At 51.2% G+C, this 21,009-nt stretch overlaps 2 protein-coding genes across 3 annotated transcripts in view; both read right to left on the bottom strand.

Annotated features, from left to right (window-relative positions):
• NFATC3 (nuclear factor of activated T cells 3) overlaps window positions 1-3,230 on the bottom strand; it is a 96,616-nt gene extending 93,386 nt beyond the window's left edge. The window contains 1 exon segment of the mRNA XM_081032659.1: window positions 2,817-3,230. Coding sequence (XP_080888785.1) covers window positions 2,817-2,919 — 103 coding nt within the window. The 5' untranslated portion in view covers window positions 2,920-3,230.
• A 5,176-nt stretch (window positions 3,231-8,406) lies between these two features.
• Window positions 8,407-21,009, bottom strand: part of DUS2 (dihydrouridine synthase 2) — a 34,443-nt gene continuing 21,840 nt past the window's right edge. The window contains exons 9-17 of one of the 2 annotated variants that reach the window (XM_081031686.1): window positions 19,280-19,345; window positions 18,837-18,907; window positions 16,841-16,927; window positions 15,301-15,469; window positions 13,307-13,428; window positions 11,643-11,792; window positions 10,423-10,510; window positions 9,221-9,294; window positions 8,407-8,988 (exon numbers count right to left, since the gene is read on the bottom strand). In XM_081031686.1, coding sequence (XP_080887812.1) covers window positions 8,751-8,988; window positions 9,221-9,294; window positions 10,423-10,510; window positions 11,643-11,792; window positions 13,307-13,428; window positions 15,301-15,469; window positions 16,841-16,927; window positions 18,837-18,907; window positions 19,280-19,345 — 1,065 coding nt within the window. In that variant the 3' untranslated portion in view covers window positions 8,407-8,750. The remainder of the gene's footprint in view (window positions 8,989-9,220; window positions 9,295-10,422; window positions 10,511-11,642; window positions 11,793-13,306; window positions 13,429-15,300; window positions 15,470-16,840; window positions 16,928-18,836; window positions 18,908-19,279; window positions 19,346-21,009) is intronic. The other variant, XM_081031687.1, reaches the window with a different exon arrangement.

The following is a 21,009-nucleotide window of genomic DNA, read 5'->3' as shown; positions in this document are numbered from 1 at the left end:
TCATAGTAAAAAATAAAAAAGGTAAAGACTCCAGGGCCTTAAATTTTCCTCAGTAGGAAAAATTTCAAAACACCTTGGTAAGCAGTAATTTTAAAAAGTCAGTCACAATATCTGACATTAACAAGTGTCAAATCATCAAATCATCTAATCTGTACTTTAACAAGCCTGTTTAGGACATTCACTAATCAGCCCCTTGGCTTATTATCCTCGGTCTCCATCCTCTAACCTCCTCTTCCCCAAATATATTTCAAAAACCTTCTGTATGGAAATTTAGATGTGATACAAGTACTCTTAAATCTTCGGAGATGGAAAAACTACAGCCCAAAATTACCAAGATCTGCTGCCTTATGGATCTGACCAATAAAAACCAAAGAACTGAAACAAGTCTCATCAACTTCCTCTACCACCCTTAAAAAAAGTGAGCACTGACTCAAAACTTAAGCAGAATTTATTCATTAATTCAACAAATATTGGGTGCCTATGTTAAAGGTACTGTGCTAGGCACAAGTATGAACAAGATGTAGATGCTATTATCCCTGCTCTTACAGAACTTCCATTCCAATAAGGAAGAAAAGCCAAAAACATGTCAAAACACTGATATAACCCAATACTGACCTGAATTCTACCAAGCAGTTTTATTCTCATGGCCCACTTTACTGCATCTTATTATCCTAAAACCATGTCAGTTAATCCACTTAGTTCCTTCAAACTACAAACATAATTATGCTTATTAAAATGGAAACTAATTTTGTAAACCAATAATTGTGAAACCTTGGCTTTGAATATATAACATATCCTTCTCAACTGAATTTAAAAATTAGCTATTAGGTGTTCACCGCAGCACTATTCACAATAGCCAAAAGGTAGAAACAGCTCAAATGTCCATCAATGGATAAATGGATAAACAAATTAGGAAATATATACAATAGAATATTATTCAGCCATAAAAAGTAATGAAGTACTGATATGTTCTACAATATGGTTGAATCACACACACAAAAACTATGCTAAATGAAAGAAGCCAGACACAAAAGGTCACACATGTATATGATTCCATTTATATGAAATATCCAGAATAAATCCATAGAGACAGATCCCAGATTGGGGACTGGGCTGCCAGGGACTGGGAAGGGACCAGGGAGAACAAGGAGCAATTGCTTAATGGGTGCGGGGTTTCCTTTTTTGGGTGATGAAAATGTTTTGGAACTAGATATAAGCAGTGGTTGCACAACACTGTGAATGCACTAAATGCCACTGAGTCATTCACTTTAAAATGGTTTATGTCATGTGTAGTTCACCTTAATTTAAAAAAAAAAAAAAACTTTAAAAAAATAGCTACTAGAATATTTTAAAGTGAACTTTTTATCACAAATAAAACTGCCCAAGTTTAACTTTGGGAATTTCAGTTATAAATCAAATTTCAAACCTTAACTCCATCTAGACTCATTTTAACATCAAAATGCTTTGGGGGCTTTTGAGGCAAAAATCATTTCTTAAAAAAAATGTTTTCATAGGTTTTAAATATTATTCAATATTTTGGATGTATGTGAAATCTCTATCTACATGATGATATGATACTTCTCTGCCTAGTAGCACAGTTATTTGGGTTATGTGCCCCTCCCCCCCATTTCCCACCTTTTGAGGGACCTCAGTCTTTTTTGCATCATAACACTACAGAAGTACCTAACAGTACCTTCAACATAATAGGTGTTCAAATGATGTCAGTGGAATTGAAATAAACACAACCAACAAACAACTTATACATTATTTATGTTGAAAAAGACATCTAACAAATAAAGACCAAAAGGACTGATAAGACAAATACTAAATACTGCCCAAAGAATCTTTTGCCTCACGTTCAGATTTTTCAACGCAACTCTACAGAACTGTCTGTTGAGTATCAATATGAACATGAACTAATTCACCTAATACCCGGAAAGAATAAACAGAGATTAGTCCTATCCATCTCCCTTTTGAAGTTCGCCTGCATATGTAATAGGGAAAGTGAACTTAATGAACCACAGTATTCCAAACCAGGTCACAGGAGAGCTCTAAGTCCCCAGCCATCCTGTTTCTATTTCCTGATTGGTCTGACCTCCAAGCATTCTGGTGCCCAGCCTTCCCAACTCACAATCTCCTTTAAAACATCTTCTGAGGTGAGCTTTTGCTTAAAATCAAAATTGACTTCCAGAACTTTCTAGGAGAATTATGAACAAGGCAACCCACTTTCTTTTAATCTTTCCAAACACTTTGCTCAAGAAAAGAAACCTAGTTTTGAGAAAGTCCCGTTATGAGTTACACTTCGAATTAAATGTGGGCCATAAACTTGCACAAGTGGAACTTAATACAATAGCACTACTCTCCCAGCAACGTAGATTTAACAGACATGTGCACGAATTTGAGAGAGCTCCTACACTTCAAGAATGCACATCTTTCAAATATTTTTAAAAACCAAGAATAGATGAAAAACCAAATGCGCTTACACTTCACAGGGACATTTTCTCCGCACCACGCCGGCAGAGCAGCGACAAACAGACGCCACTGATCCTCGGCCTCCAAACCCCAGGCGACCACTGGCCACAGGCGTCCCGGGGTCGAATTCCCCACTAGTTCGCTTCCAGCCAAGCCCGCGGCCACTTCCACGTCGCTGCGACCCACACGCCTCCTCAGCGATTTAAATTCGCTCTTCACTCACCACACACACGCACACAGGGTGTTACCAGAACCCAGACAATCAAGGGACCAGGGAAAGGGCGAGCTCGTGCGAGCGAGAAGAGCGGACGCCCCTCCTCGGTCCCGCCCGGCCCGGCACCCACCTGCAGGCCGCGAGCCCGGGGGCGGCGGCGCCAGCGCCCCGTCCTCGCCAAAGACGAGTTGGAAGTCGAGCTCGTCGTGGGCGCCACAGTTTGCAGTAGTCATCGGCGTGGCCCAGGGTGGTGCGGCTCCTCCTCAGGCGGCGGCGGCGGCGGCGGCGGCTCCTCAGCGCCGCTTCATGCCGGGCCGCGCCGGCCAGGAGGTCGCAGCTCCGCGACAAACTTTCCGGGCGGGGAACCGCGGCGCCGAATACACCGTTCCGAACTCAAGAGCTGGCTGCGCGCCGAACCGCACCAGGAGCGGCCGCCACTGCTAGCCGCTGGTGCCTAAGCCGCCACAGTGGATGTAGCCAACATTCCCCACCCCGCTACAGCCGCCGCCGCCGCCGGCGCGCTCCCGCGCCGCGCCGCGCGCCCGACCCCGCCCCCTACCGCGCGCCCATCCGACCCAGCCACCCATAGGGCACTGTCGCCGCGGACTAGCCCGATGGCACCGCCCTCTCACAGGCCTACCGCGTGATTCCCTCTCCCGGAGAAGGAAGTCACGTAAATATGCAGAGCTGGATAGCCCCGCTACTTCTTGGGAGTTGTAGTTTGGCCTCTAATGCCCTCCTCAACTCCTTCTAAAACAGACCCCCGCACCCTAGTGTGGGGTCGATAGCCCTTTCCAATTGGATTGAGGAGCCCACCACCGGCCAATCAAAGAAGGTCCCTTTCCTTAATGGGAAGAGCTCACGTCGAGGAAGGGGAGCGGGAGCCCTGAGGTTATAGGTTCGGTGACGAGCTGCTGCAGTGTTACTTCGGTTGGCTGGATTTGGAGAAGGTACCAGTGCCCTGGAGGGTTATGTGGCTAACACTCACACCCTCACCCCCAACTCCAACCCTAATGGCGGGGTCTCGATAAGGTGGGGACCGGGCCGAGCCTCCAGCTAGGATGGCGCGCAGCCAGAGAAGACCTGGGCTGCGCTACAAGTCCGGAATCTGATCTTCCCCTCCTCTGTATACCCACCCCTATGGGGCGGGTCCCGCACTTCGCTGGCTGAGCCTTTGTCTGTTCCGACGAGCTGGCCTAGCAGCTGCTCCCTCGAGGACAACCGGCGAATCAAGTCTTCAGCAAAACCCGACGAGCAGGGTCTGTCCCCTGCCAGAAGTTGGGGAGACTGAACGAAAATGCCCGTCGAGAAATCGCGCCACTTTCGGTCTCTGGTCTCTGCACCCCAGTGCACATCCATTAAAGTAGGAGGGATCGTGCTACCCAAACCGAGTGGCGTTCGTGGCGAGGAAATGACAGTGCCTAGAGAACCGTTTTCGGTCTTGGCCCCTTCTCAGCAAGCCTGTGTACTCCCCCACCACCACCACCACCAGACGACCTAAAACGTCTCCTCCTGGGACTTGGGGTGGAGGCCGTGCCCGGGAACGCTGAGCCTGGCTTGTTTACTTAGGGCTGCTCCAAGGCTGTGTGGATTGCGAGCTGGGAGAGGCAAAAGTGACCGACTCCTCTAGCTCCAGCACCCCTACTAGCGCATTGTGGAGGAACCCACAACGCTGTCTTTCTCAGAGCTTAGGTGCAAGTGCAAGGGCCCAGGCACATCCCACACTGCCCACAAAAAGCCCTTGGGAGAAGAGGAGCAAGATGTAGGGCCTTGCAGAGACATCTCAAAAAATGATACCAGAGCTACCAAGGAGCCTTAGGCCTTAGGTCAGGAGGACAGGGAACGTCCAGAGCAGGTGAAACGTTTATCTTGGATTGGTTCATCCCTGAGGTCAGAAAATTTCTCTTAGCTGGTGCTCTGTACCCATACCTGTACTAGACCTGGGGACAGAGGTAAATTAGTCTGCCTTCAGGGGTGTGGGAGAGGCCAGTGTAGCTATAATGACCATGCAGAGATTAGGGCTGTGCCAGGAGCTGAGAAGGTTTATAATCCCCCTGGCTACAGGTCCTCCACAGGGCTAAGTACAAATTGGAGAGATGGACAAGAGGTGAGGAAGACGGTTCCAGATAGAGAACAGATTTCCAAAGATTTGGAGACCAAGGTAGTACCTGCAGTGAGCAGAAGCCAAAGGTAAGGCTGGACGAATGGACAGTGCTGCAAGCCACTGCAAGGTATCTGGATTTTATCCTGAGGGCAGTAAGGAGCCACAGAGGGCTTTAGAGCAGGGGACTTCCATGTTCAGAATTCTAGATGAATCACTGGATTGGATTGGGGGGTTAGAGGCAAGAGAAAATAACAATGGTAGAGGAGGGAGCAAATGGCATTAAGTGGGTGTAACATCCTCCCAATAAGCTGTCCTGCCTTCAAAGAATCTCCAACCTTGAGGGGATGAATGTGGAACTTAAGAAGCCAAAACCCACACTAACTTTGCAGGCTTCTGCCCCAGGCAGATGCTTGGCTTGCCAATTAGTACATGTAACATGACCCTGGTATAGTAAAAGGTCCCAGAAGGGTGGCCAGTTCACCTCCCCCTCCCCATAAAACTTAATGCAATTTCAGGATGTGTCCCCCTGGCCCTACACATACATACCTCCCAGGTTATCAACTGGATGAGAAAAGGGACCTTTATCTAGCCTCTCTGCTCTCTGGACATGACTTTACCTGAACCAGGGGGTCAACTAGCCAGGCCAGGAGGAAGGCAAGAGGGAGATCCTGGGCTTGCCAGCCCCACTGCCAGGAAGGGACCAAAGAAGCTGTAAGATGGCTTGAAAAATTCAACTATTTATTTATCAAATGCTCAGTGATGGCACCTGTATTCCTAGCAACTGTGCACCTGGAGAAAACTTAGAAGGGGTCAGGTCTTGGGGAAAGTTTATGGTCTGGAGAAAACTGAGAATTCATCATGGAGTGATGCAGGCTAGGGCAGGGGTGGGCCCAAACTTTGTAAGAAAGACAGAAATGGCTGGGAGCTCTACACAGACACACACACACACAAACTCTCTCTCTCTCTCCAGTCCTTTTCCTCAGCTAGGACCAGGACCTGCCCGATGAGCTCATCCTCAGGATACCTCCAAAGCTCTTTTAGATGGCAGGAGGCCATCTGACTCGCCTCCAGCCTTCTGAGATCCCTGTGAAATCATGAAGTGCAGGGAATCCGTGCAGTAGATAGAACCCCAGACTGGGCTGGCTGGTGGACAAAAACTGTTTGGGTCCCTGTACACCTCCTCTCCCTCCTGTGTGAATGCCAGTTAGGCCTGATATTTAGGGAAAGCCATCTATTTCATCAGCTGCCACTAGTCTGGCTCTGAGCCCCCATTGTTGAAGGCTCTTCTGTGGCCTGAGCCATGGGATTGTATAGTTTAACCCAGTCCAGCCCTCCTTGTTCCACATTAGAAGAAACAGGAGCCTTGGAGGAAAGTCAAGAGTTTAGAGAACTTATTCCTCTCCATGCCACACCCCCCCCCCCACTTCCCTCATGTCCAAGCTCTTGTTTGGTTCTTCTGTGCCTATTCCCCACCCCCATGCCAAGGCTGCCTATAGGGAACACAAGGGCTGCCCTTGAGCAACTCCCAATCTTGGCAGAGGCAATGGGACCAGCCACCTACAATCAAATAAAATAGTTGCTGAAGTCAGCACAGAGTGCTGAGAAGACAGGGTCAGCACTTTGTCCTCAAATGCTAAGCTAAGGAGTTTGGACTTGATCCAGAGGGCAGTGGAGAGCGATGGAAAAGTTCTGAACAGGAGTGACACCTGGAAAGAACTAAGAGTGCAGGACTGCACGGGTAAGAGGTCCCCCACTTATCTGCACAAGTTCAGTCTGCTTGCTGTGGTCTTCAGAATTGCCATGCTTTCTGGCCTTACTCATCCCTCCCTCTCGTGTTCGTATCAAAACCATTTATCCCCAACATGTGATGAGCTAAGAGGAAGTCCTTAATCAAGGTGGTTGGAATGGATGGTAAGTGCTGTGGCCACTAATCCAGAGAGGGATTTGGGTGTCTTAAGTGGCCTTAGTTTAAGGTGGGCATGGTGAGAACAGTGGGTGGAGCTTTCAGACCTGACTCGGCCCCCCTAGTTGGTCCCAGGTCTTTGGCAGGTCACTCTGAAACCAGGGCAGGCATCACTGAGGTTTGCTAAAGCAAGGCCATTTGTGGACCAACATATTCAGCTAGGGTCTTAGTCATGGAACATGCACTAGCCCTCTCTTACCTGCTCTCCTGTGAATGACCCTCTCCCCAATGCTTTTCCTGGGCCCTCAGTCCCCACATTCCAGCCTGTATCTTAGCAGCTGACCTCTACCCCTGCCTCTCCTCCATAGCCCAGAAATGAACCTGACTGCCGGAAAAGTGGTGTCCCTTGGAAACCACAATGGTGGGCAAAGAGATCAGACAACAAAGCCCAATCCCACCCTGGAAGTGGATCTTAAGACTGGATGCCTGGCCCACACAGGGTCCTCCCACAAGCTCTGACTGACTCAGTATGCCTGGGGAGTCTACTGGGGCCTCTCTGTCTGCCCTGTTCCAGTCAGGGTATAAGAAAAGGCAAACGGGGCATTTTCACTGAGACAGTTTTTTTATAAGAAATATCAGAAATAAATGTGCCTAAAGCTTGATGGCTGAGATTGGACAAAGCCTCAGTCCTCTCCTGGATGGAACCCCTTCTCTGGGAGCACTCGTCTGGGCAGTTTGTTAGGAAGCCTCAGCATGGAGTGACCCCATTAGCCATATAGGGCTCTATCACAGGGCTTGCCTCTTTATCCTCCAGCCAAGCTCAAGCAAGCAGAGAACAGGTGATCCCACTGTCCAGAGGAGGGCCCTTAGGCCCAGAGAGGACTAGAAGTGACTTGCCCAAAGTCAGATAGCAATGGGCTCTGGAAGGCCACTGGTAGTGCAGTACCTATATACAGAAGAGCAATGTGGGTGCCGGGAGGAGTGGCTCCAGAACTGAGACGCCTCACCCACCCAAACCTTGACTCAGGCCAGCAGGGTCAGGGGCTGCTGGTTGGCACAGTGACCTGACCCTGGGGAGATGGGAGGAAAATGGCCTTGGCCCAGAGAGTGAATGCCCCCCTCCCCACAGAGCTTGGAAAAGGGGAGGAGAAGCAGCATGTTTACAGCTGAGGAAGCAGGGGCGGCACTGGGTAGGGACCTTTGGTCAGAACGCCCCTCCCAGTAAGCGGGGGTGGCCCCACAAGTTGTGGTAGCCGTTTGTTTGCTTCTCACTGCCAGGAGGAAATTAAAGAGAATCTGCCACTTCCTTCCGGCCCAAATGGGATGGGGGTGGGGGGGGCAGTGGCGTGGGCGGGCAATCGCTAGGGCCCCAAATTGTTGCCATCGGCAATCTCCAGCATCTTCTGCCCAGAGCAGGCACCCCACTCACCTGAGCTGGTCCCTTACTGTGGTACCAGATACCCTAATCATCCCCCCAAATACCACATTGCCTCTCATCAGGAAAGCCAACTGATGGCCATTGCCTCAGGTTTACCATCAGTAGAAGGATGGGCTTCTTGGCCTTCCTGGCTCAGCTCAAGCCCTGTGAGCATTAAAGGTGATACCCTGTCCGCCACCTCCACCCAGCCTCACAAGGATGGGTAGGACATAAGCTTCAGGAAGCTCCAGTGTGCACTCAGGGTGGAAATAGAATAATGACGTCAGGCCATCAGTCCATGTGTGAAGCCCAAGGCTGAAGCAGCCAGCTGTGACCAAGGGTAGAGAGAATGTCTTTATTGCACTGTACCAATGTCAGGTTGGGGAGGTGCCATCTGAAAAGCCTCTGTTTTCAAAGAAAATACTGAGGTCACTGGGAACTTGGCCCAGCTACTCAGACCTACCAAGGGAGATGGGCAGCCTGGGCACCTCTTGTCCCATTCCAGGCTGATGGCCCAGGCCAGAACCTCTTAACTCCTGTCAGGCAGGGGCAGCAAATTGTCCAATCTGGTTCATGCTCTGTCCCCACAGTCACCTTAGGGCCAGGCCCATGGAGGAAGTGAACAAGGTAGGGACAGTGGTCACCAGCCTTCCATGGGGCTCTCTTTACCACTTCCTAAGGCGACCAAGGGCTTCTTGCACAGCTCCCCGGACACTGCTGGCTCCTGAGCTCTGGGGCCCCCAGGGTCTTGGTCAGGAGCCTCCCGCTTGCGCTTGTGCAAGGAGGGGCTCTCCTCACCCAGCCGACCCTCAGGGAGACCCTGGCTCCGCAGACAGACGATGGCTGCAGCCTGCTCCGCCAGTTTCTTGGACTTGTCCCTGGGCAGATGAGGCATGCAGCAATAAGGCAGGTGGGAGGCAGACTGGTTGCAAGACTAGAGGCTGGGAGGCGTGACTCTACAACGTCCTTGGCACAGATTCTGACAAAACTGAGGGAGGAGTCATCGCCCAGGGAGGCCACTACCGAGGTACACCATCTCCCCCAGCCCTCCCAGGCCAATGCTAGGATCAGACCCCCCACCACAAGCATCATGCCCACCAGGAAACTCACCACAAGGTGGACTGGAACTTTTGCTCAGCAACAGTGACAACAGAACAGAAGAGGCGATCCAGGGGGCGTTGAACCTGGTGCAGAGATTGCGAAGGAAACAGGGATGGCTTCATGAGGGCAAGAGGGACAAGCCCCAGACGCCCACCTGCCAGGATCCCATCGAAGGCAGAGAAAAGGAAGTCCTTCCCACCAAAATCAAAGGAAGGCCACCTGTACCACATGTTCCTCCCCAGCAGAAGTGTCTGGTGCACCTTCCAGAGAAGAAAGGTGGATACACAGTAACACCACAGCATGTCAGGCATTCTGTTATGGTCCTAAGCAAAGGGCCATCAGGGCCCTTGGCTGTGTGTGACTATGGAGTCTTCTCCTACTGACATCTGGATGGACCAGGTCCCCAAAATCAGGAGGAGTTCACCAGATGGCAACGGGGTGAGAGGGGACAGGACTGGGGCAAAGAAGGTACATCTGGCAGCGAGCCCAGGTGATGTGGCAGGACAGAGAGCTGAGTGGATGAGACCTGAAGCATAAAGGCAGGTTGGGGGCTCGTGTTCTATGCTGATGAGGCACTAGGACTTGATCCCAAAGGCACTGGAGAGCTGATGAGGACGTGAGCAAGGAAGACAGAGGAGAGATTCACTTTACAAATATCCCTCTGGCAGAGGAAGACACAAGGCCCAGAAGGTACAAGCTTGGAGGTCAGAAGGCCCATCCAGAAGAGACAGAGCAACCTAAACGAGGCACAGCCATGGAGGCCAAAGGAGGTGAAGCAATATTATCTTCAAGTTTCCAATGAGGGGCCCCATGTCTGGGCCCATTGGCTGAAGCCTGGTCCAAAAATGTGTCTGTCTAACATTTAGGTTTGAGCATCCTTCCTAAGCCAATTGGCTGTTTCCAGAGACATCTCCGCTGCCTAAGCAACACCACTGGCGGGCACTGACCCAAGCAGCCCCTTACTTAGGTCTGTAGTTCAGTTTTATGAAAGTGGCCAGAATTAGACAACAGGCCCACGATCAAAGGAAAGGCACTATCAGCAACTGGCCCAGCCGCCAGTAACTGCTGCGTGTCCACAGAGGGCAAAGCCAGGCTCCAGGCCAAGCAGCCTGGAGTCCAGGATACGAGCTGTGGGTATGCTGGGGGTGATGGCACCAGCTGTGGGAATGCTGTAGGGCTGGATGCAGGGCAGGCCACAGCCAGGAACTCACTGTTTCATATACGGGTTGTGCCAACTTCTCCCTCCGGCACCATTCCAGCAGGTACATCTTGGGGGTGATCTGGGGTGAATATGCTCTCCTGGGGAAAGAAGCGGAAGGAGTCAGGGCCCACCCACCATAATCATTCCATTCCTCAACAGAGCCCCTACTCAGTTCCTGACAGGAGTTGCAGAGACTGAGATATCAGGCTACTGCCTTAAGACTCCTGTACTATTCCCCTGACCTCCATTTCTATCCCACCAAGGACCTGCATTTATCCCCAAAGGGAAGATGGGCTTCAGCATACTTGGAGGATTAGGGTGGGAAGTGAACTCCCAGCTCTATGAGCTCCAGCCTGGAAAATAGCCATCATCAGCCAAAAGGAAGGTCTGGTTTACCTCTCAAGACAAGACCAGGAAGGAGTGGGTGAGGGTGGGGAATGCAGGTGGCCATACAACGTCTCAGGGATCTAGCTCGGTGCCCACCCTAATTATGTCTGCCAAGGGTCAGGATGATTCACTGCTACGTTAGACATAGTGAGCTCTGGCTTCAGAGTCAGTCTGCACCGTGTTCCAGCTTCCCAACTGAAGCTCTCCCTGGATATGGCTTCCCAACAGCTGTTCCCACACCCCTCCTTCCAAGCCCTTGCCAGACAAGTCTGGCTCCTGGTCTGGGCCTAGGGACTTGAGAAGAGCTCAGATCCCCGATTGCAGAGGACAAGGATAAGGCCCCAATCAAAGCTGTGTCACAGTCTGAAGCAATAATTAGCCTGAGGCTACTCGGGCTAGAAAGGACACGACAGGGCTCGTGAGGGCAGTGGGTGTGGGCAGGGGTTGCACAGTCAGATAAGGGCTAGGGTCCTGCTGCGACTGGGGGAGCTCTTTGCGGGCAGCTAGTTCCTCAGGGCTAGGGAAAAAAAGCACAGACTTTCAGAACAGAAGGAGACAAGTCCTCGCAACCTGAGTTGTGGGAGGGGGTGGGTCAGGGAAAAGGTAGAGTTCAATTACCCTTGGGAAAACATGCACAACCCTGACAGCACTGCCTAGGCTTTCAGGGCCTGTCTTCTCCAAAGTGCCTTTTTTGGATTGCTAAAAATTGAATACAAGTGTCCAAACCAAAGACTAAGCTTGTCACTAAGCTTGTCATTAAATATATACAGCAGCCAGCCTCCTGACCCATGCAGCCCAAGGGCACTGGCCCTGACCCAAGCTGAGGCCAAGCCAGAGACCTACCGGTCAAACTTGACAGCCATCTTAATGACACCAGAAGTGTCTTGAGCTGGCTCCCCCACCTCCTCTGGGGTCCTGGCTAAGAGCTCGGCCCGCCGGGCATCCAGTTCTCGCGTGGTTTCCTCATAGAAGGCACCAAGGCCAAAGGCCTCACTATGGAGAGACAAGTAGAGTGGGGCAAGCCAATTAGTGGAGCCAGCATCCAGGGAATGACTGCAGGAACCCAGAGCCTCACCACTGAGAAATGCTCCCCCCATAGATACACCAAAACACCACCAGGACCTGACCTGGCTATCAGAAGGTAACTTCTAACCACCCCTGGGATCAGCCTGGACTGGCAGATGGACAGTGAATGTGGGCCCCTGAGGGTGGACACTGGAGGGCAGGTAGGGCGAGGTGGAAAAGGTTCTAAAGGTCACCTCCACCACATGAGCACAGCCTCTCTTCCAAGGAAGAGCACACAGGCAGGTGTCCCCAGCCAGCAGTGAGTGAGCTGACCTACACTGAGCAAGCACTGGAGGTATGCCTAGCCTTATCCTCATGTGGGCCCATGGGAGGAAGAGACAGAGGCCAGACCACTGAGTGGTTCCCCACTTCCTGCCCCAGCCACAAGCAGTTAGGCCTCACCTAAATTGAGGTACCACCCAGAGCTACAGAGTTATACTCTTAAAAATTATACTCTTGAACTCACAAGACACCTGGGTTACACCGGGTAAGCTAGGTGGAGTAGGGATAGAACCACCACCACAAGTCCAGGACAAGGAGGAAGGTTCTGGCAAGGCCTTTCTCTTCTATGAAGCATTTGAGGGCTGGAGGACATTCATGAAGATGGATGTCTGGGGGTTCAGAAAGGCTTCTTTGGAGGAGGGAGGTTATAGACAACCAACATGAGGGGGAGAGAGCCTTCAGAGAGAAGACCCAGTATGAGCACAGGTGTGGAGGAGGGAAAAAGTAAATAGGGACCTGTGAGAGCACGCACTAGGTCAGGTTGTGAGGGGCTCCAAATGTCAACCCCTTGAGTTGGAGCCATAGAAGGTCTAGAGCAGGGGTGTCCAAACTTTTTTCAACGTTTTTCACAAAGGGCCATATGCAGTAAAATACACAAACAGCCGGGCTACTCACTCAAGGTGAAGTACTATTGCCTCACCTGGTTTATTTAAGTAAACTAAATATATTTTTGGAATTTGCTGCGGGCCAATTAAAAATGGATTGCGGGCCGCAGTTGGCCTGCGGGCCGCAGTTTGGACACCCCTGGTCTAGAGGAACAAGTAGAGGCCTTTCATACTGTACAGTCATGGGGTGAGGGTGCAGGATCAGGCCAAGGGCTCCATTCTACAATCCTAACTCTCTGGACATTGGGTCTTCATGGCATAGAGTGTGATAGATCTGTTACTGGGAAAGCTCATTCCTCCCCAGGAATTCCCAAGCCCAGCCCTCACGTTCCTCCGTCCTATTCGTGCCCTAGTCATTGAAACTCTGCTGCTGAGATCACTCCAGGTATAGCAAGTTCCAAAGCTTTGAAACTATCCTCTTCAGTGAGGCAAAGCCATAGCACCGCCCCACTCCTGCACATCAATCTCCAGAAGCTGTGTCACTGGTCCCCGGGTAGAGTCAGCTTAGGGCTCAGGGTCTGCAAGGACAAATGGACAGCCTACTTCCCCTCTCACCAAATTTCCTGGGAAGACTGGGCAGCATGGAGCAACTTTCCCTGGGGCGACTCCAGCTGTTCTCGTAGCATCTGGCACAAGCAGTACTTGGTGTTGGTATAGTGGTTGTCATACTGCACAGCCTGAGAGAAGAACCAACATGAACCCACCTGATATCCACCTGGGAGCCTCTCCTGCTTCAGCCACCATAGGCGATCAGAGAGGACCTGCGGTTAAGCATCTTTCAGGACAAGGACAGGGAACAAGCCAAATACTGGTGCGGCAGAACCAGACCAGGACAGGGGTAAGATTCTTCTATTCCTTATTACTACAGTGGATACCTTCCCTTGCCACATCTTAAATGGCCCAAATTCCCCTACCTGGGTAAAGCAGAGCCCCATCTACTAAGCATGTTCACATGTGTCACTTGTCACTTCACTGAGCTATACAAGCGTGAGGTGCAACTGTTACCACTACTTCCCAGACTGGGAAGTACAGGCTGAGGGAGCCAAGACAGCTGACTGCCTGAGGTACCCAGTAGAAGTCCACCTGGCTTGGCACAGGTAGCAGAGTGCAGATGAAAGGCCCCAGCCCTCTAGAACCCCCTCCAACCTCTTGCCCCCTACACTCTTCTAATACCACCACTAGGCCGATGTCTTCAGTGCCTGGGAAGGTGCCATGGCACACTCAGGATGAAGCAGGAATATGTGGGTAAGCTCTGACCGGTGGCAACACCTTCATTCAGTTTATTTGGAACAGAAGGCACCTGGCTGGACCAGAAACAACCCTGCCTATGCTTGAAAACCGCTCCCTTTCTCCAGGACAGCACACACTCTCGAGGAGCTGCCAAGGCTGAGCAGGAATGAATACATCACCTTTCACCCAGTGAGCACGCTTAGCACAACTGAACGTGTCTTCTCTGCCACAGACTTGCCAGCTGGCCAGAAGAGCTGGACAGCTGACTTGGGCTGAAGAAAGCCCCCTTGCCTCTGGCTGACCCAGGCCACTAGAGAGCCTGGTAGCCACCAACCTGCCCAACAGGACACCCAAAATCAAGGGATGAGGGCTGCAGCATCGAGCAAGGGAGACTCTAGGACAGAGACTGCCCACTTCTGGACACAAGTTGCAGGGCCTCCTACTGTCCCTATCTTACACAGCCCTGAGGACACCCACAAGCCATGGCAGCCACAACTGCCCAGGTATGGCCATAGCTTGAAGAGCCATCTGAGAAGCTCCCAACCCTCCCAAGAGGGTGTGATTCCCAGGACTGAAGAGGAGGGTGGAAGTATGCTCTGGACAAAGGCTCAGGCCCAAGTCGCTAAAGAATCTGAGGACCACTCACTGTCTCTACCTGCAGACATGCCTGGTTGATCAGAGTCTCACAGAGCTCCAGGGCTGTGCCAAAGGGACAGCGCAGGTGAACTCGTCAAAAAAACTCCTTACAGGGAAATTCCCCTAGCACTACCATCAAGCTCCCAATAAGAAGGAAAAGCTATTCCCTAAGTCAAGGGTTAAAGCATCGTAGGAATTAGCAAGAGTTTTGAGTGATTTTGACCGATGCCCAGGTGAGTATCTATGGATATAATTTGGCCTCCACACCAGCTACAATGGCTCCTCCTCGCTATGGCTTGCTCCGGCGCCAACCTATTGGCATGGGTTTCTTCAGTGACACAGACCCCACTGTGACCGTGCATGTGATGTATGTGTGGGGTATGCGAAAGAAGGACACGTGTTTAGGGCCGCAACACCATCCTGGATCCAGAGGTCCTTGCTATGACCCCAAACCTTGGAAGCTTTAGAAGGAGGTCATTAGGGGTACATCTCCACAGCACCCTCTCTTCACATCGCAGCTGGGGAGACCCAATACTACATGACCAGAACTGAAAAGAAAAGGAGAGGAACAACGAGGGCTGCTTGCTGGCAGCGAGCGGACGGCTGGGGGCTCACCCAGAGCTTTGTGCAGGAATGTGGCAGACAGGGAGAAATGTTCATTTCGAAAAAGTGCTGAGACGTACATATTGGATGTACTTCTGCATGACTTCGTCCAGGGGCCGCAGACCCTCCTTGAGGAAGATGGATGGATTCCACATGGCTGCTCGGGCCACCATCACTGAAGAGGCTGCTGTGGCTTGTCGAAAGTCCTCAATGTCTGAATACTCTTGGATGTGGTCGTGCGATCCTCCACTGAAAGGCAACAGTTGGTGAGGGGTGTCCCCAACCTTGTCCCATTTTCAGAAAAAGGCAGGTCGGCCTCTCCTTAACTGTGTGGCTTTGGCTGTGTCGCTGTGTCCTTCAGCTGTGAGCACTTCAGGGGACTGGAGATTCTTACACACACCCCACTATGGGGTCAGGAGCAGAAAGTGAGATGATGCAGGAAAGCAGCCTGAATCACACCTGGCACTTAATCAGTGTCCCTGAGACTTTACCTTCCTTACACCTCATCCTAGACAGTGGCTAAAGCCAGCCCACATCTGAAGAGAGGGGTCTGTAAGTGGATAATGGAGGCACAGGAAACCCCCCAAGTTGGGGCACATATATGCCCACTAAGTGCTGGGTCAAAACACTAGAGAGGGAGCAGGCGCAGTGGTGATCATGAGAGGAAGGAAGGAGGCCCAGTTTGGTTGCAATTTCCCTTCCTGCCACCCTGTGGCCCCAAGGGCCCCCTTGTGAACTGCTCTGTCTTCATCTGTTTCATTTGGAGCCAGCTGGCAGCCTCACTCCAGACAGCACGGCGGGGGAGGGTGGGTGGGAGATAGAAGAATCCTCAGACGGCAGCGAAGAATCCTCAGACGGCAGCAGCAGCAAAGGGTCCAGAGTCTCGAGTAGCCCTACCCTCTCCAAACCACCCTTAAAATTCCTTGGCCTGGGGAAGGCTGGGTCTGGCTACCACCCCCCACCCTTAGCTCCCTCCCTCCCACCAGTCAGGCATGCCTTTTGTCAGGGATTCAGGGCTTTGGAACTTCCCTGTTCCCATCCTGCCATCAGGCTCTGTGCCATCCCAAGGCGCAGGGCTGAGCTAGACTCCCCACTGGCCTACACAGGCCAGCTCCCCGGAGGCAACTGTACACTGTCTCACTACTGAGCCTTTGGACTGGTCATCGGTACCTCACACCTGCCGGGCCTGGTCCTGTGGCTGCCCAGAACGCTTGTCTGGGCTTGGGCCTAGGAGCAGCCTTACGACCCCTGAGCCGTAGCTCTATGTGCTCTGGCTTGGGCCTCCTCACCCTACTCCCTGCACACCTAACTCTGGTGTGACATCACCTTCCCGGGGCCTGCTTCAGTGGCCACCTTCTTGCTCTCCCTGTCCCCTGAACACCCCCACCTTCCACCCATACTGGGCCCCTGCCTACTGCATACCTACATCATCCACTCACCAGAGGCCAACAGTCACAAGAGGTGCTTGTCAGCCTCATTCCCAGCTTCGTTTCTCACCCCACCCTTTTTCTCTTTTCCTTTCATTTTTTATGCTATCTTGTTCCATTTTTACGTGTCAGCTCAAATCCCTTCTGAGTGACGTGGGGCATATAAAGTAAATGATGAGGAAGGGAGGCTTACTTGGCTATGACAGGAATGGAGAGGGTTTCAGCAATGGCTTTGATGGCTTCACAGCTGACAGGGTGTTGAGGTCGCTCCTCCCGCTTCCTTAGAGATAAACAAAAAAGATGGGGCTGAGGGCTGCGTGCCAAAGGCCATGTCACAATTCAGAGTTACCTTAGCCAAACCCTACTGTCCTCCCTATTGAACCTCAGAAAAGTAATGTGGCCATCAAGAACAGGGGTATGCGTACAGTGGATGGCTCTCTGTGACCTCTGTCGTAAGGGGCAGGAGCAGCATAGGTCCATGCTAAGAAGGCAAGTCCAGCTCTTGCAGGCCTGCAGATGACATGTGGCTGCAGGAGACTGATGAGGGTGGCCTGGCTCCCAAGGTCACACGGCCTCTGCCAGAGATAAGGACAGTACCACAAGAGTGCTGCCCCTACTGTCCCGGTCCTGCCCTCCCTAAAGGACTGGGAACAGCTGCCGCTGCTGACTGGCCACTCCCACACAGCTGCCTACGCTGAGGTCAAGTTGGGCAGCTGATCCTGGGGAGAGGCATCTGGCAGGCCAGACCATAGCTGTCACAACAAGCCACAGGGGAGGCAGGACCACAACCTGGGACCCTTCCTGCCAAGGTCAATTGTAAGAAGTTCTTGTGAATGAAAGTGAGTCTTAAGGATGCCGAGGTGAGCCCTGACCTGAGCTGTGCTCAGGAATAAGCAAGAGAGATCGTTGACCAGATAGCCCTTGCCCAGGTCTTGCCTGGGTGTGTCCCCCCCGCTCTACTCCACAACAAAAGGGTCAGGAAACAAGAGCCTCAGAAGACCCTGTCAATGCAGCCTCCACCTCCCCCGCCCCATACCACCAGCAGCCAGTTCTACCCCATCCTCAACAGCTTGAAACTGTTGGCCAGAAACTCCCTCCTTAAACTCACAGAAATGTGTCTTCCTAGTGTTTCCAACTACTGGTAAAAGGAATACCTGTATTTATTCAGAGAATATGATATGCTAAGTGCTCTGTCAAGGTTATATATATTCTCACAAAAGCCCCACAACAACTTTATAAAGCAGAAACCATCTTAATTTCCAAACGAGGAATGTGGTGCTCAGAAGGTTAAATGATTTGTCCAAGGATACACAGCAAACAAGCAGCAGAGATGGGATTTGAAACCGGGCAGTCTGAGCCCAGAGCCTGCCACCTCAGGGTGTGTAATGCATGTGGTCTTTCACCTCCACCTACTGCCTTCTACCCATACAGCTCCACTTTTCTGTTTTATATGTTGGAGTTCTGGGTTCCCTTCTCTGAAAAATGCTATAATGGACACAACCAGCAAAAAATGGGCTGTTACTACAAGACCCCGAACCCAAAAGGAACATCACTCAGAGAAGAGACTTCACTCTGGCCAAAGTCTGCTGACCCGCGGTTCTATACAACAGCACATCCTGGACACGTGACTGGGAAAACCAGGGTAGCCTTCAGCAACGCCTCAGCTCTTAGCAGAGAGCACACACATCAGATAGAGATACAAGGACTGTTTGAAGCAGTCACTGTGACAGCTGGCAGTCCAACGGGGTCAGACAAAAGAGGCAGTGCCTTTCAAAGAACAGCAATCTGCCTAAGGTTATTTGAGGGAAAAGCCATTGCTCAAAGCAGTGGAAATAAAATGAGATTCAGAGTCAGAATTCTAATCCCACTACTTCCTGGCTGCATGATGCAATTTTGAGCAAATCACTCCATCTCTACCACTTATACATCCTGAAAGTAGGGGCGTTTCTCCTTCTTTTCCTTCTCTCTGTGCCTCCAAAGCTCAGTGCGGTGCCTACCACGAGTAGGTACTCAATGAATGAAACAAAGAAAAATGGAAGGGTTTGATTGCTGCCCTCAGGATGTCAAAGAGCTACGCAGAGGCTGCATATGTAGAAGAGAAGGTGGTTGTCACGTGGTGTCTGGTGAAGGATCATTAAGATGGCTGAGGACCTCCCTGCAAGTGAGTCACTAGAAAGGCGACCACTCACCTCCCATGAACGGTGATGGCGGCAATGCCAGTCCTCTCTATCCGCTTCACAAGGCTCACGGTATCTTCCAGCTGAGAAAGGACCACACAGGGTAGTTATTGAAGCCACAGAGGGAGCAGCTGCCAACTCCTAAAGTGGGCTCAGCTCTATACCCTCCTCCAAACCTAATTCAGCTCCTCAAAAGTCAATGGCACCCCAAATAAACATCCCCAGAGAAAATGGACCTTCAAATGTAGTACACTGGGGGAGGCTGGTTAGCTCAGCTGGTTAGAGCGTGGTGTTCTTAACAACAAGGTTGCCGGTTCTATCCCCACATGGGCCACTGTGAGCTGCGCCCTCCATAGCTAGACTGAAACAACTACTTGACTTGTAGTTGACAGGTCCTGGAAAAACACACTTAAGTAAATAAAAGTTTAAAAAAAAAAGTAATACACCATGCTTACCGATGGCAGAATGCGAATCTTGCAGGTCACAGGTCTGCGTGTCCCTTTGACAAGAGTGCTGAGGATCTGCAGAGACGAGAACACAAGAGTACCTGCCTCTTCTGGAACAAACAAGCACAACGGCTTGTACCAATCACTTCTGCTACAGACCAGTGCATCCCAGAGGCACGGACAGGTCTATGTGCACGTGTGTGTCCACGTGGATATGTCTACTGTGCACTCACACACGGAAGCTCCATAGGGAAGGAGTCGACCTTGTCTCTATGCTAGAGCGCCAGCACCGGCAGCCCCTTGCCTGGCACATAGGGGTGTACATATACTTGGTAAATGAATGAATGAGTGAATGGATCCGTGCGCATGCCTGGGTAGAACACCGTGATCCTTTGCCAAAGCAGAATCAGAATCACCTGGAGAGCTTAAGAAATACAGAATCTTAGGTCCCACCTTCTGTTTCCTGAATGAGTATCTAAGGACAGAGCTTAGGAATATGCATATGTTTTCAAAATGCTCTGCCCAACACACTCCCTTCTCAATATGATTCTGAGGCCTAGCCCTGGTTGAAAACACATGGCTCACAGCTTCTTTCCTACTTGAAGGCAATGCTCCCCGAGTGCTGTTCCAGGATCTGCAGAGCAAGGGAGCAAGAAGGCTTTACAGGTCCTGGGCCCTGTCCTCAAGGACCCATCCCTCTCTTTAGGGGAGTCAGATACACAGGAATAAAACTGGCAAAGGAAAAGACAACATAGTCAACATATTAAAAAGTGTTTCTTTTGCATAGTAATTGTAAAGGACTTCAAAGAAAGATCAAGGAAGTCCTACAGAAAAGTGTCAGGGAGGTAGGATGACCAGACCCCTAAGGGTCAGAGATCAAGAGAAGTGTAGATGACACTGTATGTCTGTGGCCCTGCTATCTTCTTCCCTCATCAAAAATATTGGGCCAGGCAAGCTGGAAGGACAGTGATCCCTCTTCCAATAGCCCTCTTCCAAGAACTGGGTGGCTGCCCAGCAGAGCAGAGGGGACATGCTGGCAGTTGCTGCCAGTCTTGGCTCTAGACAGGTGGGGGCAGCAGAGAGCCAGGCTGCAAGAACAGGTAGAGGAGGCTTTTCCATCGGGGACAAGCTGAGGCAGGCCCCTCAGATGACATCAGATCAAGAGGCTGGGCAGACAAGCAGGTAGACAGATAACGGGCAAGCCAAAGCCTGCTAGTCCAGGCACAACTGCCAAGGACTGTCAGGAAGGAAGAGGCCCCAAGTGCTGCCCCAGGGGACTGACTGGGCCTGAGGTCCTAGAGTGGTTCTGGCAGGCTTTAAAGGAGCACCTACCCTTTAAGGGAGGACGACCAGACCCATTGAGATACACAATAAAAATTCTCATGCTAGTCCTTTCTCTCAGGTTGACAGCATCATCTCTGGAAGGTTCCTTTGCAAGTGCTGACTTAGAATCCTCTGATATTGGGTGATTTAAGCAACATCAGCTAGTTTGATCCAATTCTCTGTTTTGCAGAACTTCATTTTGGTGTATTTTATCCAAATAGCTCTAAGCACCTTCTTCAGTATTTATTTCATGTGCATATTCAGGACCAGGAAGGAAATTAGTAAACAAAAACCCTAGCTACTTGCAAGGATCACACTGACGAGAAAGGACAACTAGAGTATGTCTTCTGGCCAGGCTGTCGCATAAACTATCCTGAACTCAGCTCTCCCAGAGCCAAGCCACAGCACCGGTCTCT

The sequence above is a fragment of the Rhinolophus hipposideros genome, assembly GCF_964194185.1.
Source record: "Rhinolophus hipposideros genome assembly, chromosome: 21".
In the NCBI taxonomy this organism is placed as follows: domain Eukaryota; kingdom Metazoa; phylum Chordata; class Mammalia; order Chiroptera; family Rhinolophidae; genus Rhinolophus; species Rhinolophus hipposideros.
Note: the sequence above shows the minus strand (reverse complement) of the source record. Positions and strands in the feature narration are given on the sequence as shown.